General features: G+C 38.9%; 1 protein-coding gene across 3 annotated transcripts in view; it reads right to left on the bottom strand.

Annotated features, from left to right (window-relative positions):
* ATF7IP (activating transcription factor 7 interacting protein) overlaps positions 1 to 18546 on the bottom strand; it is a 105654-nt gene that overhangs the window by 39610 nt on the left and 47498 nt on the right. For all 3 annotated transcript variants that reach the window (XM_074166552.1, XM_074166560.1, XM_074166542.1), the window contains exons 2-3: positions 13406 to 14466; positions 3635 to 3721 (exon numbers count right to left, since the gene is read on the bottom strand). In XM_074166552.1, the coding sequence (XP_074022653.1) occupies positions 3635 to 3721; positions 13406 to 14459 (1141 nt within the window). In that variant the 5' untranslated portion in view covers positions 14460 to 14466. The remainder of the gene's footprint in view (positions 1 to 3634; positions 3722 to 13405; positions 14467 to 18546) is intronic.

Raw genomic sequence — 18546 nt, forward strand, 5'->3', positions numbered from 1 at the left:
GGTACCTGACCACCATCAAAACACGAAAGACCATAGCTCCCAACCCCGAGGGTGATACAGAAAGACAGAATTAGTAGTATATCAGTGAAGATTCACTGGAGACTGAACCAGCACAAGAAATCGTTACTTTCCACTGCCATTTTTTCTTTACATGTATTAGAAATGTAACTCACAGAGTGCATCTAACTTCATAAATTTCTTATAGTTTAATTTTTGAATGGTTGGATTTCTGATGGTTTCAGTCTGATCTAATTTTCTGATGGTTTCTGATTTTTTTTAAGTTGCACTAAAAATGCACTAATGTACTAAAAATTATTAAAAGGTAGTATTTTAAAACCTGCAAGACAATCTAAGTTACTTTAAAAAGCTTGTGAAAGTGTAGGTCCTCATTTTTAGGTAAGTTTTATAGGGTCACAGGGCCCTTCATAAATGTTTGCAGAAAGCTGAATATTTACAAGCAATATAAATGTCTAAGGTACGAGTTTTTAATTTTTTTTTCAGAACGACAGTAAATAGTGGAAAATGAAGGAAAAAAAAGAGCTAAATCTCCAGCTTTCTTCATCAGAAAAGCTTGTAGAAATAAAATTAAGAAAAAAAAAAAATCTGAATAGTTGTAACACTATTCCCAGACCAGTAACGAAAAGTTTAATAGGATCTTCCATACAACTCTCTCCTACTCCCAGTCAATCTCTTTAGAAAAAGCCTAACCACTGAACAGTACAACAAGTAGTTTGTAACATGCAAGAGCTACTTATGTATTTAACAGAACATGTTTAATGTTCAGGTAATATGTTGTGAAGCAGATGCTACATCTAATTTTACTACAGTTAGATCCTTCCTGAAGAGCTTCAGGGTCCTTGCTACTAGTGGAATGGATATTTGAAGGAGGCGGTGACATCTAGGAAACTCCAGCAGCTTCTAATAACCTGTGTCAGCTGTTCTTGATCAAAGGGTGCTTTGTGCTTATGTTCCAGCTGATTCCTGATGAAGGCTCAAACACCCTTTCAGCAGGTACTAAGGAGAGACCTATATTACTGCTGGGCCTAGAGCACAGCTCCCAGAGAGCAGCTAACAAACACAGGACTTTGCACAGCAGGGTGCATAGAAGGGGGATGGTCCCTACACTGAGTAATAGTGGTGATGGGCCAGATGGTGTGGTCTCCAGCAGCCACTGGAACAACTTTCCTGGTAATGTCAGAGCCTCCACCCAGACTGAGCTATTCTGGGGGAAGATATGGCTGTGAAAGTCTTGGGGTGCAGGGATTATCTTGGGCCTCCCATTCTGGCTGAGGCTATGGCACAGGTAGATGAGCTTCCTGGCTACATAAGGTGCAAACTAGTGGGAGAGCTGTGTTGCCAAGTTAAAGGAGCTATGAGAGGAGGTCAGGGGATGGCACTGCATCAGAAATGGTAAGAAACAGATTGACTGGATATACTCCAAGACCCTGCAGCCTCAAGAATTGCAATCCCCAGCTGTACCAGAGGAGGTACAGTCAGAGCCTGAGCTTATCCAGATGGGAAATGGAGAATCCCATGATGAAAAAGGCTGGAAGCACCCACCAGGACAGCAGCTCCCACTCTGCCTGCAGATGTACAGAACTGTGACATATTTGGTTCAGTGCCCTCATAGCAGGTACGGGGCTGGGAGCTGTGCCCAGTGAAATGTCTGAACTGGCTAACCCTGAGCCATGCAGTAGCACCACATATTAGTAGCAAGGGACTCCCTGCAGGGGGTAGAGGCCCCCATCTGCGAGGGACAGGTGACCTGTGAGAAAGATAAAGGCACTGTGTAGGTGTGAATGGGGTTAAGAATGCCAAAGCTCGCTTTATGCTGTACCTGATGAGGGACACGGAGGGCAACAAGAAGGGCTTCTACCAGCATACCAGCAGCAAAAGGAAAACTATGGAAAATACATCCCCCCGCCTGCCGAACGAGGCAGGGGAGCAAGTGACAAAGGACACAAAAAAATGCCAGGCACTCAATGCCTTCTTTGCCTCAGACTTTATTGAGAAGACTTGCCTTCAGCAATGCCAGCTCCGTGAGACCAGTGGGACAGTCTGGAGCAAAGGCAGACTTGCTGTCAGTGGAGGAGGGCTGAGTTAACATTTAAACAAACTGGACATACGCAAGTCCAAGCCAGAAGGATGCACCCAGAAGTGCTGAGGGAGCTGGCTGAGGTGACCACAAGGCCACACTAAATCACTGAAAGGTTGTGGCAATAGCAGAAGATTCCCGAGGACAGGAGAGACATTTGCTTTCTTCTAATCTTCAAGAAGGACAAGAAGGATGAAGAGAATTACAGGATGGTCAGCCTCACCTCAATCCCTGGGAACATGATGGAGCAAGTAATTCTAGAAATTACCTCTAAACATATTAAGAAGGTGGTGATGGAGAATAGTCAGAATGGATTTATCAAGGGAAAATCATGCTTCATCAGCCAGATAGCCTTCTATGATGAGATGACTGGCTTGGTGGATGAGGGGAGAGCAATGGATACTGTTTATTTTGTCTGTAGTAATGCTTTTGACACCCAAAACATCCTCAGAGACAAATTCATGATTTTTGGCCTAGAAAAATGGACAGGGTCAACTGCTGGGTCCAAGAACTGTGATTAGGGGCAGAAAGTCCAGTTGCAGCTCGTCACTAGTAACATACACCAGTAGATGATACTAGTAATAACATCTTCATTAATGACCTAGATAATGGGATAGAGGCAATCTTCTGCAATTTGCATATGATACAAAACTGGAAGGAGTGGTTTCTACACTAGATGGTTATGCTGCCATTCAGAGTCACCTCGACAAGCTAGAGAAACAGGCAAACAGGAACCTTATGAAGTTCAACAAAACAAAATGCACAGTCCTACACTTAGGTAGGAATAAACTCATGTACTAGTACAGAATGGGAAATGACTGGCTGGAAAACAGCTTTGCAGTAAAGGCCGTGGTAGTCTTCATGCACATCAAGTTGAACACAAGTCAGCAATGTGCCCTGTTGGCAAAGAAGGCCAACAACATCCTTGGCTGCGTGAGGAAGAGCATGGCCAGCAGGTTGAGGGGAGGTAATTATTCCTCTCTGATAAGCGCTGTGAGACTGAACCTTGAGTCTTGTGTCCAGTTCTGGGCTTCTAAATACAAGAAAGATGTGAGCATACTGGATAGCGTTCAGTGTAGGGCCACCAAGATGTTTTAGGGACTGGAACATCTGTCCTATGAGAAAATGACAGCTGGCATTATTCAACTGGAGAAGGCGGTTAGGGGAGATTTTATAATGCATGTAAATTACCTGATGGGTAGAGAGTGAAAAAGACAGAGCAAGACTCTTACTGAGTACCAGTGAAAGGATGAGAGAAATGGATGCAAATGCACATACAGGCAATTCCATTCAAATTATCAAAACCTGTTTACTGTGAGGGTGATCAAACACTGGAAGTGGAACACTGGAAGTTTGTGGAATCTCCTTCTGCAGAGACACTCAAAACCTCTCAGGACATGGTTCTGAGCAAACTGCTGTAGTTGACCTGGTTTTGAGGAGGAGATTTGGACTAGATTATCTCAAAAGGTCCCTTCCAACTCCAATGACTCTGTTTCTCACATGCCACCAGTGAAGCATAATAGTTTTAACATTACGTACTTCTCTCTGTGTGTTTCTCTTCTTCTTTGTGAGCCTCTTCTTCTTTATCCTCCTCACTCTCCTTTCTTGTCTCCTCCTCCACCTCTTCTACAAATACAAGAAAAAAAAAACACCACCCATGTGTTAGTTATGCTGACCTACCCAAGAGTCCTATTTTGAGTAGCAAACTTAAAATACTTATGAAAAACCAAGTTGGGAAATGTGAGAGAAATAAGTACATCACAGAGAGAATGCAGAGACAAAAAAAAGTCAGGATACCTTCAAAGCAAAAATTTGAACTACCATACAACACAGCAAGATTCACTTCTGGGTTTGCTTAGCTTTAAAATCAACAGAATGCCTCAAAGTTGCATCTGAAATGAAACCATGTTTTAGATGTAGTTAAAGTTCTCAATGAATTATTATAGTTTATTTTTTGTGTAGGGAAAAAGTATAAAAATTTCAGTAACTAAATATTAATATGCTTATTTATTTACAATTGGCACATTCACCCATAATCTTTATGGTAAAAAAGCTCTAGATTATTCTTTTCTTAACAAATACGATTTTTCATTTGAAGTTTCTTCCTAATACAATTCAAGACTAGTAATTTAAAAAAATACAGTTACAGAAATTCTTAAATAAATAAAAATCTGAAATAACACACCCAAATACACACAAGTTAGAATGAAAAATGCTAACACTTCCTGAAAACTCTCATTATACGTTCCATGAGCTTCCATTATGTGTTTTGTACAGGCTGTATTTGCCACCTCTTGTGCTTGCTAGATACAATGTAAAACATTACTTTTAAGATTACACTAGTATCTATAACAGAACAACTCAGCACTGTTACGCACATCTTGAACTGTACACTTCTCCCATTTCCTATTTTCATTTTGTTATTACAGCAGAGTTTACTAGCATTTTCAGAGAAAGTTCTGGCTGCAGAGATATGCTTGATGCTCTCTTAACACTACATTTTTCTTCTATTATGAAAAACATTTGAATGATTTTAAGTAAGTCACCCAATAAATCAGAAAAAGGAAGGAGTCAGAAACCCAAAGCCTCATTCACCTAAAAATCTAAAGGGGAGTCATTAGGTTCAAGAGTACTTTTCCCACAACTTACATATTTTAACATCAAACTGAAAGATACAAATACTGTGTGCAGTTCTGGGCCCTCCAGTTCAAGGAAGACAGGGAACTACTGGAAAGAGCCGAGTGGAGGGCTAAAAAGATGATCAAGGGAATGGAGCACCTCTCTCATGAGGAAAGGCTGAGAGACCTGGGTCTGTTTAGCCCGGAGAAGACCGAGAGGGGAACTCATCAATGCTTATAAATATCTAAAGGGCGGGTGTCAAGACGATGGGGTCAGGCTCTTCTCAGCGGTGCCCAGCGGCAGGACAAGGGTCAACAGACAGAAGCTAGAACACAGGAAGTTCCGTCTGAACACGCAGGAAAACTTTGAGAGTGCCAGAGCACTGGAACGGGCTGCCCAGAGAGGTTGTGAAGTCTCCTCTGGAAATATTCAAAACCTGCCTGGATGCACTCCTGTCCAGCCTGCTCCGGGTGAACCTGCTTTGGCAGGGGAAGTTGGACTAGGTGATCTCCGAAGGTCCCTTCCAACCCCTACAATTCTGTGATATTCCATGAAAAGATACACATATGTAGAATGTTTTTAAAATATCATGCTACAAGTTTCAAAGCTGAGCTTTTTGAGTTCTATGTAGAGAACAAAGTAATTTCAGGGACAGTGAAGTCCCTTCCTTACAAAATTGCATCATTCTGTTATCAAATTTAGCTTGTTTAACTAAATGTGGTTTAAACACAATCCCAGCTAAATCTCTTGAGTTAAGAAGTTTCGAACCACAATATGAAGATAATTTTACAATTCGCTATCAGTTTATTTTTTACTGATAAGCTGCGATATCATTATCCTGATGCTAGAGATGGCAGAAGCAATTAATGCAATCCTTTAAAAAAGATAGTTTGATGATATAATTAAGTTATCACTGTATTTATCACACAGTTGTCTTAAGTCACACTATTTGCTGTGGATCTGAACACAAAAGATGTTTGGGGTTTTTTTAACTAGGTGTTTGTCTGTCACTAAACAGTTGAAAATACCTTTTAATAATTTCTACAGCTGCAAGCATTTAGATCTGCTTAGTGACTGACTGGATGCATATTTGGATGTCAGTTCTGCCAAAATATACATATAAATGGAAATAAAAATAATGAGTAAGCCTAAGAGCATCTGAACAGTATTTGCAAGTTACTCTGGTCTGCACAGTCATACTCTCACTGTTCCATAATCTTGTAACCATAATGTTCTCCTTATAGATTGGCTGGAACTGATGTGCACAGGCACCAATCACAAAAAAGTACAAAAGCGTAGCGAGGTGGGGGTTGGTCTCTTCTCCCAAGTAACAAGCGACAGGACAAAAAGAAATGTCCTTAAGTTGCGCCAGGGGAGGTTTAGGATAGATATTAGGAAAACTTCTTCACCAGAAGGGTTATCAAACATTGGAACAGGCTGCCCAGGGAAGTGGTGGAATCACCATCCCTAAGGTATTTAAAAGATGGGTAGGTGTGGTGGTTAGGGACATGGTTTAGTGGTGGTTTGGGCAGTGTTAGGATGATGACTGGACTCAATGATCTTAAAGGTCCCTTCCAACCTCGGTGATTCCATGCATAGCCTTCTAAGTAGTGAATCCTTGATCAAACTCTACCCAAAAGTTATTATAAAACAGAAATATAGGTTTTTCCCATGAAACGTGACAGTATTTGACTATTTTTGTTTAGGAAGTAATCATAGATTCATATATTTTCAAAGGAATCATCATGACCTAGACAAGCTCAAGAAATGGGATGACAAATGCTTTATGATATTCAACAAGAGACAAATACAAAAGTTCTGTACCTGGGAAGGGAGAACCCTTGCAATGACACAGGCTAGGGCCTGCAAAGCTGGGGAACAGCTCTGCTTTGCAGAATCACGCAGACAGCAAGCAAAGCATGAGCCAACACAGCGTGCCCCGGCAGCAGAGGAGGTCCACGGCATCCTGAACTATGTTTAGAGGAACAGAGCCGGTGTATCATAAGAAATGGTTATTGCCCTTTATTTGACACTCATTATTGCCATCTCTTGATAAGGAGCAAGAGACTGCTAAGGGGCTGGAGAACATGACCTGTAAGAGAGGCTGAGGGAGCTAGTCTTGTTCAGCATGGAGAAGACGAAACTTAATAGGGACTTATAACCAGCCTTCCAATACCTGTAAGGTGGCTTTTGCGAAAATGGAGCCAGACTTATTGTAAAAGTGCATGGCAATGGTAAGGGACAACACATATAAGCAGAAACAAGAGATTCTGACTGATAGAAAGAAAAACATTTCCAATACGAAGAGACTCAATGGAACAGGTTGCCCAGAGGGGTTGTCCAGTCTTCATCAGTGGAAGTTGTCAAGACCTAACTGGATATCAAGTTCTTAGCCACCTTGTCTAATCTCACAGCTGACCCTACTTTGAGCAGGAGACTGGACTATAGACCTCTTGAGGTCCCTCCCAACCTGAACTACTCTATTATTTAGTCACAACTCCCACTGCCTATCATAAAATAAATAGATAGAAAAAATTAAGTGATTCAAACACAAAGCACAATATCCTCTTCTTTAGTTATTACCACATTTTTAGTTGGAAAAAAATCCATAAAGGACTTAAAGATTACAACTGATGAATCAAACATCCATAAATCAGTCCTCCAAAGTCTGTCAGACAGAAGAGTGCCTGGTATCTGCTTTGCAAAATCCAGCAGATCTAAAATGCAGTTGTGGTTTTTGTCTGCTACATTTAAGAAACTTCTTTCCACCATATATTCAGCTCCTCTTTGCAGATATTATAGACCTCCGTAATCTTCTATTATATGAATAAATCTTATGTTCTTTTAAGCTTTCCAGTATAGTTTGTTTCCCAAACAGTGAAGTATTTTTTGCAGCAACTCTCTGGAAACCTTCCATTATCCCTTTTTGAAGTAAAAACCAGAAAAAGAAATAGTACTGCAGAAAACGGCACTGATGAAACCACTTTAAGTGTAACACTTTCCTTTTTGTGAATTCAAGAATTTTGACAGCTAGTTCTATCACAGCACAGGAATAAAAGTTCATGCTTAATTGTTTATCTGCCATTCACATGCTCTGAAGATCTCTTCAAACACTGCTGTCTAGAAGACAAGCTGTATTCTTTTAAATGTTAACTGCACTCTTTATTCTTAAAAGGTTGCACCTGGGTGTGCTGCCTGACTTCAGACTCCCTTAACAAAGATCAGTAACAAGAGCACTTTCAAATTATCCCCAGAGGGCATGAAATGCCACTCCTGTAGAGAAGCCTAGAATCAAGATGTCTAGAAAGCACTCAAAGTGCTAGCAATTCTGAGAAAGACAGACTTCAGATTTGCTTTGGTAGACATCCTCAGCTCATCAAACTTGAGAGTACATCAATTAGGTAGGAGAAAGAAGACAGCAACAGATGCACTAGGTAAACCCGACAGTTCACCTCATCCAGGATCCTATCTCCAGCACTTTCATGTCAACAGCAGATAATCAAGAAGGGAAGAATACAAGGAGGAGAGAAGAACACAGTTCCACAGTCCCAAAGAACTTCCCCAGCTTTCTGAAAAATTGCTGGTGGAAGACCTCCAGAGCCTTATGGTTTCTGCGCCCTCAAAAAAAAAAAAAGTCTTCTTCCACAGAAGATGAATGCAAGTAAACTTTTAGCGGTCGTGGTGTTGCTAGCAAGGAGCTCCATAGTCCTCCACATGGAGAACCATCTCTTCTTCCATGCTTTGATCCTGCCTGTGAGAAATGAGCTGAATTTTGCTTCAGCTACTTGGTATATTTCTATTTGTGTGCTCGGTTATAGCATCTAACTAATCCTTACAAGTACCCTGGAATGGCCCAGAGACTCTGGTTTACAAGAAGCCATTTAGGTAAAGAGAACCGAATTGATGGTCAACTGATAAGTGAACAAAGGACAGTGGAAGGTGATAAGTGGATAAAGGCCACCTGGGGGGGTGACTGAAGAAAAGAAGGATATGGACACTAGATCAAGAAGATGACCACCAGGATGTTTGTAACTACTAACATTAGACAGTAGATATTAGCAGAGACTGTGAAACAATGTATTGTTAATTAAAGGTTTGTGTCTTTAGGCGGTCGGGAAGAATGTGAGCTCCAACTTCTCAGCCAATGAGAAGAGAGACAGGTATTCAGGCGGCCGGGAAAGAAAGGTATAAAATATCTAAAAAACTAAAGATGTGTGTGCCTCTACTTTGAGATGCACCCGATTCAGCGCTGCTTCGTACAATAAACCTTTGCTCCAGTGACTTCGTCCTCTTTAAAATTTTAAGTGTGAGCCGGTGTTTCTTACATGCCTCTCACTTTTTTCTTTTCTTCCATTTGATACACAAGGTTCTTGTAGAGGAAAAGACAGCAAATACCTGTTCTTCATACCACTTACCATTTACAGATCTTTGTCACATCTCTCCTCCATCTCTTTTTTCAGGCTGAAAGATCTTACTCTAAAATACAGTTCATCCTTGTCTAAAAGTTCTCTCTCTGACCTGACTCAGAAAGTGAAGAAGCTGTAGGAGATGAGGTGACTGTGTAGAATGGTCGAAGAGGGGATAAACCCTGCACAAAAATCCAAGCCCCACAGTGAACAGAAGGAGTGACAGAGCCTATATTCAAAATAGTAACAAATGGAGATTTTCAAAATGGAGGAGCTAAAAAGCCTGTGACTTCCAGCAACACAATGAAGACTCCCTCTCTACTTGCAAATCTGCAGTTACTGAACAGGTATAGTAATGATGGAACATGTTAAGAGGAAAGTTGCCTATTAATGGAGGCATCAGAGCCAGCTGAGTCTGGACCAATCACCTGCATAAAGGAGAGACTGGTGATAGTCACCAGGGTCTCCCTCCCACAGCAGATACCCAACGTGCCTCAAGATACTAGCTGCTTACTGAGGGCCTGCACTGACAGTGCAGCAAAGAGGCTACCAAGGCTCATCTGGTTTTCAGCCTATTACCTCTTGCTGCTTATCCACAAGGGCACCAGTAGTACTACCAGAAGCAGTTCTAAGCACACCAAGAGTAGCAATGAATCTCTGCAGAAAAGGGTGAAGGGCAGAAGGCCTCAAAATGGCATTATCATCAATCCTCCCAATGAACTGGGACCAAAAAAAAAAATAGCTCTAGAAAGAGTGCATACCTCCAGAAGAATACCACCTGGCTGAATGACAGATGTTACAGGCAAGGTTTTCACACCTTTCACTGTGGTAATCTCTGATACCAAGAACTACTAAGCAGGGACTGAATCCATCTGACAAAGTTGAACAAGAGTTCTGCAAGCAGCCAGCCTTCCGTAACATAATGGGAGGGTGGAGAGAAGATGGAGCCACTCCTCTTTAAGGAGCACAGCAACAGGACAGGAGACAATGGATACAAGTTGGAACACTGAAACTTCCAATTAAGCAGAAAGTTTTTCACTGTTGAGGTTGGTTAAATATTAACCTACCCAAGAAGTTGTGATATATCCATCCTTAGAGATGCACAGAAGTGAACGGCCAAGGTCCCTGACCCACCTGATATAACTAGACCTGCTCTGAATAAGAGGCTGGAATAAAGACCATCAGAGGGTTGAATTAAAATTACTCTGCAATTCCATCATCTACCCTGTTGCTCTTTCATCCACCTTTTCCAATTCTGTGATATCTTCTTTGATATGGGGAGGGAGAAGGAAATAGAATTATGCAATACATTTAAGAGCTTGGTGTTCCATATTGAAGTTTTCCTCCATTTCTTAATTTATTCCCAGCATTCTTTATTTGCTTTCTTCAACTGCTATTGTTTCAATGTTTTCACAGAACTACCAACTATAATCCTAAAAAATCGTTCTTGAGTGGCGAGTCAGTTCCATCTTCCTTTTAGGTTATGAACATTTTTGTAGTTATCTGTAACACTTTGTAGTTAACCACAGTGAGTTTCATCTGCCATTTTTATGCACCAGTCATTCCGCATTGCAAGATTCTTCTACAGCTTTTCACAGTATGATCAGCAAACTCTTATCTTGCTAGTGACCCTTCATTTTAGGGAAATCATCAATTCTGTCGCACAGCACAGTCTCTGAAACAGATTACTGTAGATTACTTTCCATTTTTCAAATGATTATTTTCTCCATTAGGACTTTCCATCTTATCTGAAGACAGTTCAGTTTCCAAGAGTTCTTGGTAGGAAATCATTTTGTGTTTTGGTATCCAAAAAAAATTCAAATACAGCAATCAGGTCTTCTTGGTCATGTGCTTGTTTACTTACCTGAAGAGCTTCAAGGTTTTTTAATGTATGATCTTCCACTACAAAAATCTTAAGTGCCAACATAGGTGTTATATTTACTAATTCTGCTTTATAAAATGATTCTACTAATCTGCCCATTTGAAGAAAGTCTTCCAGGACCATTTCCAACATTGTTTATCCATGCTGGTTTTTGTCCAGGCTTTTTGAAAACTGTTCTTTTTAACTAAGCAGTTTGCACCTGTGTCTCCAATATAGCATCTTCAAATGATCTCCATACTGTCTCCACAAACTTAATTCTCACAGACAAAATGTCCAAACAATCTTTTTCTAAGATAACTCTACCTGTTTTCTCATACAGCTGTTTCCCGCCCCTGCAACCTCTCTGCTGTTAGCTTTGTATTCAAAGACTGAAATTGGTAAAAGGACTGCAATTTTTTTGTATTAATACCTTCTTATATCTAGTACAAAATGGGTCCCCAAAAGACTTGCTTTAAATATTTCATGCAGAATGTACTATTCGAAAAAATTTAAATTCCCTTCTCTGCAACTTGACAGGCAAGCTTTATGGAGCATAGAAGGCAGAAATTAACAGATGACTGCTGGTTAAGGACAGAATATACTTCACAGTTGCCAGTTTTCATTTCACGAAACAGTCCCAGATGTAGCCATGCAACTGTAAAAGTCATGAACCTGAAAAAAAATACTGCTGGACACAGTCATTTTAGACTTCTGCAAACTGTAGTCCTATTTTTAATATTCACTTTGGGCTTTTTGCTCCAGAGCAAAAACTCCAGTATGACCACAGTGTGTTCTCTCATTAGGTAAGATGAAAAAAGTAACCCTGGTATCCTAATTTCACTGATCTCTAATGAAAGAACCCTTAAACTGCGGTAAGAACGAGGATCATCAATTTGTTTGTAATGTACATTTGATAAAAGGGACTCTACACACCACAGTCTTGACACAAGTACATACAGTATTCTGCCACCCCCCACCTCCAAATAGTTTCTGGAAGACTTTAATTGCACAAGAATGGTATCACTTTTGCAATCTCAGTACAACACCTAACACCTAAATAAGATCCTTAGAAGAAACTATGAAGTCTACCTTTTCTGTGTTTAACTGGAATAAATCTGAAAACCAGAAAAGAAGGAAGAACCTGAAACATGGCTGAAGAGACCCTATTCTTATCTCCCTTTCTCTAGTTGTTTAGAGACTGAAGACTCAGAATGTCATCACACATTAGTGAAAGACAGTTTCATCATCAGTGACACAAGAGTTGAGAAACTAGTTGCTAACTTCAGAGAGACTAGAAGACACCTGAATCTTGTTTAATCCATGAAATTCCTACCCAGTCAAGCATGTTTGACACATTTGGGTTAGCATGGTCATCATTTCATAAAAAGCTATAAAATGGGGGGAAAAAACCAAACAAAAAACCCCCACCCCAAAATCATTTGAAACAACAGCTTTCTTAAGTACAGATAAAAGACCAGTGTCAGCTTATCTCTAAATTATTCATCTATTTTATTTTCAGAAGTGCAATAGTATGACAATGAGTGCCCTGTGTCAAAAAAATAAATATGCTCGCAAAACTGTATGACAATAATAGACTATAGCGAACATCCATTCAGTTTAACATAAATCTTCTAACTACATGAAGAGTCACCATCCTTGGATGAGTTTAAAAGTCACTTAGACGTGGTGTTGGGGGATATGGCATAGGGAAGAACTTTGTAGAGTAGGGTAGATGGTTGGACCCGATGATCCCAAGGGTCTTTTCCAACCTAGACGATTCTATGATTATATGAAGAGAGTACAGTACCAGCTTCCTATACTTAATGCTTTCAAATGTTAATCAGCTGGCAGAGTCATCAGATAAAAGTTAGATAAAAGCCACTACGAGTTAAATGAATAAAAGCAATATGGCGTGAAAACCATACATTACTTCTGTTTTTCATGAAATCTTTCCAATACTGTCTTTTGGTAAAAAAAAAATAAAAATATTTGAAACAAATGGGACTTTTGACATGCCTGGATTGCCAGCATGTTTTCATTCTTACTATTTGCACATTAAAGAAAGTTGGAATCCATTCTTCTCCTCAAGAACAGTACATAAACACATTTTTCTTCCCACAAATCTTTCTGTTCCATGTCTAGCAATTACTCTTATTTCCTTTTCTTCCACTCACCACCCCACATCAGTTTGCAAAGAGTATGAGGAAAAAACCCAAAATAAACCAGATCTCAATGATGACATTTTTTTGGTGTTACTTTCATTTTTTCCTGGGCCTCAAAATGTGAAAAACATCACACTACGTAACATGGAATTGGTGGGTATAACTGTCTTTTTGACTTAGAAACATGTCACAAGTGTGCCATTCTCAGAAACGAAAAAAATCCCAGACTTAGATCAAAACTACCAGTTTAGAAAGGTCTTACCTGGAAGACTTGACTTGTTTGGTAATATCACTTCATCATGTTCCTCCTTCTCATCACAGGGATCCTCTTCATCAGACAGTACTAAGAAAGCCTCCTTTGGAAGACTTTCATTGCTTTCCTGCTTGGATGGTGAGCCCAAACAGTTGTCCATTTTCTCTTCTAAATCTGGAACTGTGTCATCCACTGGAAGCAGAGAACTTTTAGAAAAACAGCTCAGTTCATCTTCAGCAGGAGCTAGTTTTTCCAAAATTGGAATAATTTCATCTGTTTCCATAGAGTCAGTATTGTCCAAAGTACTTTCACTTGGCTCATCTATTGTCTTCTGAAGAGCAGCTTCTGAAAGACCTGCAGTGCCGTCTTGTTTGTCCTTTGGTTCCTGGTCAGCTCCCATACTGCTAGAGATAGTTTCTTCTCCAACAGCATCTTCAACAGTTACTTCCTCAGTCCTCTTTTCCTCACCAGATGAACTGGAATTAACAGTTAAGTCATTTGTTTCCCTCTTCTCTTCAGAAGAGTCACTAATATCACAGGTTGATTTACTTTCACCTTCTGATGGGATCTCACTCTCTCTTTGGTCCAAATGATCTTTTGTATTATTCTCTTCATGGAAGTTATCTTTATTGCTACCAAGCACACCACTGTCAGCCTCACAAGCTAAAGCAGTATCAGGGTCTTTATCTTGCTCAGGAGTAACATTCTCTGGAGACAGTGCTAAAGGTTTGGGTTCTATGTCATTGACTATGTTCCCTGCCCTACTTTCAGGGCTTTTGGCTTCATTAATTTCATCAGAAGCTGTTCGTCCTTCTTCAGAGTTAACACACAAGTCCACTACGCCATTTACTTCCCTCCTGACCTCCACAGAGTCTGTATTGCTTAAAGGGGAATTTAAATCAGAATCTCCATTCTCATGTTTTCCATTTAACAGTTTAACTTCAGTTGTCTTCAACAGCTCCTCTTTAACCTTATAAACAGCTTCAAGTTGTTGTCGATCACTTACTCTCATTGTTTTTCGTGCTTTAAAGACTTTTTTCTGAGGTTCATCTGTGCTATCCATCTTGACCCTTAAAATAAAAATTTAGAAAGAATTATGAACGTAACAATTTATCACATTACAGTGTTCCTAAGAAAGACTGTAGAATTTAGCATATTTTAAAACAAACTGGTTTAACTGTATCTTCAAAACCAAAGAAACACATTACAACATACTTAAGATTTTGTTTGTCCTCAGAAAAACTGCATACAAGTTTCTACGCACGCTACACAAACACTCGTATGTAAAGATCACTGAGATCACACTATAACATTTAGTAATATTCTGACTACACATTTTAGACCACTTGTCTCTTAGTTTTATTATAGCAAAGCCACGTAATGAGGTTTTCTAGTCAGAAACGGATATTATGCTAAGGTAAGAGCCAGCAGCTTCTCTTCTCATAAAAAAGTAAAAAATATCCTTGGTCCATCAGTTTGCATTTATTTTATCTTTCTAAAACTATGTAATTTCATGAGTTTCAAAAAGAATTAACAACTGGAGTAAACGACAGGATTTTTATATGAAGTAACTTTTAAGAAAACTTCACTGTATTGAAATAATTTCTGAATGTGTCATTGAGATACTTTTTTTCTTCTGTATAGATAAAATAGACCTTCATCCTCCATATTTATACAATGGTTTTTTTCATTCAATTTGCAGTAATATTTTACTACGGCCACTTGTGCTCGTGAAAACTACAGCTTTTGTAGCCCCTTTTAGAAAAATTTTCTTTTTCAAGGACAATTAATGGTTTTGCCGTCCACATGATTTTATTCATTCCACCCACCCACGCAAATATAAAGAAAAACAATGTTAGTCTACTTTATCAAGTCAATAAATAGAATTAAATCCAGCATTACCTACAAAGTTAAAATAACTTCGTTGAAATACAACAAAATCTTATTTTATTTGTTTCCATTAAACAAAACAAACAAAAAATCCATAGAGATTTTTAAACTATTTTTTTTTCCCCTGCGTGGTCGTGTTTTAGGACCCAGTTTTAAAGGATTAGATATGATAATATTGTTCAGAATCAGAAAGCAGCTAAGGAACTTGTTATATCCTAAATGAAACTCATCAACTAAGATCTTGAATCAGCTGATGCTAACCAATTTGGCTCTACTGAAGCTACTACACAACCAAAAGTTACTCCTGTCTAGGATATGGCTTAAGTTTCTCAAAACATGCAAAAATTCACTTAGGTAACAGTAGTTAAAAGGTATTACATCAAGCAGGAAAAAGGAAGAAAACATACAGTTATCTCTATATAATTTTTATTTTTTCCACAAGCACCAAATAAGCAAATGTTTATACCACTGATACAGCAGAACTATTACACAAAGGCTGCTTTTTAAATATTTAGTATAGTTCATTTTGCATCTTCCCCTAGTCCACTTTCATTCACAGAGCTAAGAAATTCATTAATAAAGTGCATTTTGTCTTTTCAGGTGGGGTACGAGGGTTTTTTTAACTTTTTGATTAAAAAAGCAGTACTATTGCCAATACTAGCTCAGATCAGTGATGGATTTATACAACCCAGTCATAAAATTCACAAAACAAGATTCCATAGCCCCTAAGTAACAGTTTGGCTCCACCCTCTTTGTAACCAACCTTGCCTACAAGCTTGATGTAGGCAACCGTAAAATTGCCCTTTAGCCTTCTCTTCAGCAGATTAAAGTCACCAAGCTCCCTCAGTGTCTCATCGCAGGTCACATCCTCTGCTGGATCCTTTCCTAGTTCACTTGGAACACTTTGTTTATAAAGGAAGTTATTTAACATTTATGCACTGCCCACCTAGAATATTCTACAATAAGATATTAATATATATTTTAAGGTACAACATGAATTCCACTATCAAGACAAACTCTAAACCTTACAATCACGACATACCATACTTTACAATTATACGGCTTTAGACTTAGTTAACACAATCTGACAAAAATATGGGGAAAACAGAAAACACTATGATTAAAAATTTTTTTTCCCATTTTGCATTTCTTGTTATCAGAACACTGAAATTCCCTTCCACTTTCAGTTCTTTTCTGCATGACAATCTAGAATCCTCGTATTTGAATAACTGATGGTGCTTAAATATCACTCTGATTCACACCTCAGGAACAGATGAACTAATCTTCACAAAAGGTTGTATCGACTCTATTTACAGACTCTCAATAATACCATTAAGGCATGAATTTTTGCCAGCCTGAACTAGATTTTCCAAACAGGATTGTCTATTACTGCATTGCCACTAGTGGGAGCAAAATATAACACCTATAAAAACACTGATCTGAAACATCAGTTTACTTGCTTTAGGAAACGTTCTCACCACATAACCATTTCCAGTCTGATGAAACATGAACTCCAGGTAGCTGTTAAGGTCCTCCCAGAGCTGTCTACATGTTAAATACACTATCTTCATACTCCTCCAGAAGAGAATACATTTACCACAATAAATCTAGTCCTGAAGTTAGGAGAAACATATAAACACCACTAGTATTTCAGGAGCGCATGTGCAGTTTTTGAAAGCATACCCCTTCATTCTTCCCAATAACTTAGAATGTAAAGCACATTTTTTCATCTCGCTATAAAAGCATTAATCAGACTGTCACGTAACAGAACACTGACATACTCATGTTCCACGCATATAACCCCCTACAATCAACATGCATGCTGTTACAGATGTGTATCTTGTAGAGCCATTTAGAAAAAATTAGAAAATTCCAGCCTTCCCTAACCTTGAACAATTCCAAGAGCTCCTAGTAAGTGACTAGCTAGTGACAGTCTTCTGTTAATGTAGTACAAAGATACAGGGCCTATGTATCAAAATTAAGACAGACAAGTAGTTTGATCTCCTGCACTAGAATGCTTTCTTTTATAAGCATTACTCAGAATTTAGAAGTTCTTATATTACAAAAATCACAATCCTATTTTTCTTATGTCCAGAAGATATACTAACGGACTAATAAGATCGTCACAGACAAATTCATAACTGCATCACTTCAGTAATAAAAAAAATGCAACTTACAACAAATTAATATTTTCTGCTCTAGTTTCCTTAATCATCTAAACAGTCTTTCATTCATATTTTTAACACAAAATAGAGTAAATACAGAGTAAAATGAAGGCCACTTCCTTTTTAAATTTGCCAAGGACAAAAGTCTTGAAAATTAAACATCAGAATACCTTTATATTGATGCATCCTTACATTTTTCTTAGAAAAATACTGAATTAATGATTAAATTTTCCAATATATTTCAAAATTATGTTTACTTTGTATCTTAGTATATTATCCAAAATCTAGTTTAAAAACAAAGCTGTAATACATTTCTGCAGTGAACCTGTATGAAAAAAAGGCTTCTCAAAATTCCATTGTTAGATGGTTAGAGTAACTTAGGCATATTTTCATCAATTCCACAATCTTTCACAACCCAAGAATATCCGGTAAAACCTACCCTAAATGACAAAATTATACGCATAGATGAGATTAAAAGATGAACACTAAATGCTGATTAACAGCTAAATATCATTTATCATTGCAGACCAGCCTTAAAGCTTTTCCAGCCACACCCACAAGGGAGCACACTGCAGCCAAGTAAGAGATCTCATGTGAGAGCTGAGTAACAGAAGAAACAAATAAATCAGAAACCAGTCCAGACAGGTTTGGTCATATCCGTGCAAGCCAATCAGCAGCCATCTGATAAATACTGCCTTCCAGTCTGTCAGAGGGGCAAGGAGGTTGCCCTTCAGAGAGTAATGCCAGAGCAGGTTATGTGAATTCAGTCTTGCGCAAATAAAACATTTAAAACTAGTAGCGTTCCAAAGGAATGTTGGAAATCTCCCTTTACAAGTAACAACACAAAGCTTAGCTACGTTTGCTATGCACCTCCCTCATCTGATGCTTGGGTATTTTCAGTTCTTACTCATCGTATGACCAAGTCACAAGAAGGAAATGAGCGGCCCAGGCACCAAGCCAATGGAGGGGCATCTTTTATTTCAAAAGGTGGGCATTTGTACGTATCACCGCAAAATGACTCCTGCATCTCCTGCATGTAGAGCTAAGTGTGTAAGGGTTAAATGCTGTAAATAAGGTGGTAGGTTTTGCGTTGCT

Source organism: Numenius arquata, chromosome 2, assembly GCF_964106895.1.
Source record: "Numenius arquata chromosome 2, bNumArq3.hap1.1, whole genome shotgun sequence".
Lineage (NCBI taxonomy): Eukaryota > Metazoa > Chordata > Aves > Charadriiformes > Scolopacidae > Numenius > Numenius arquata.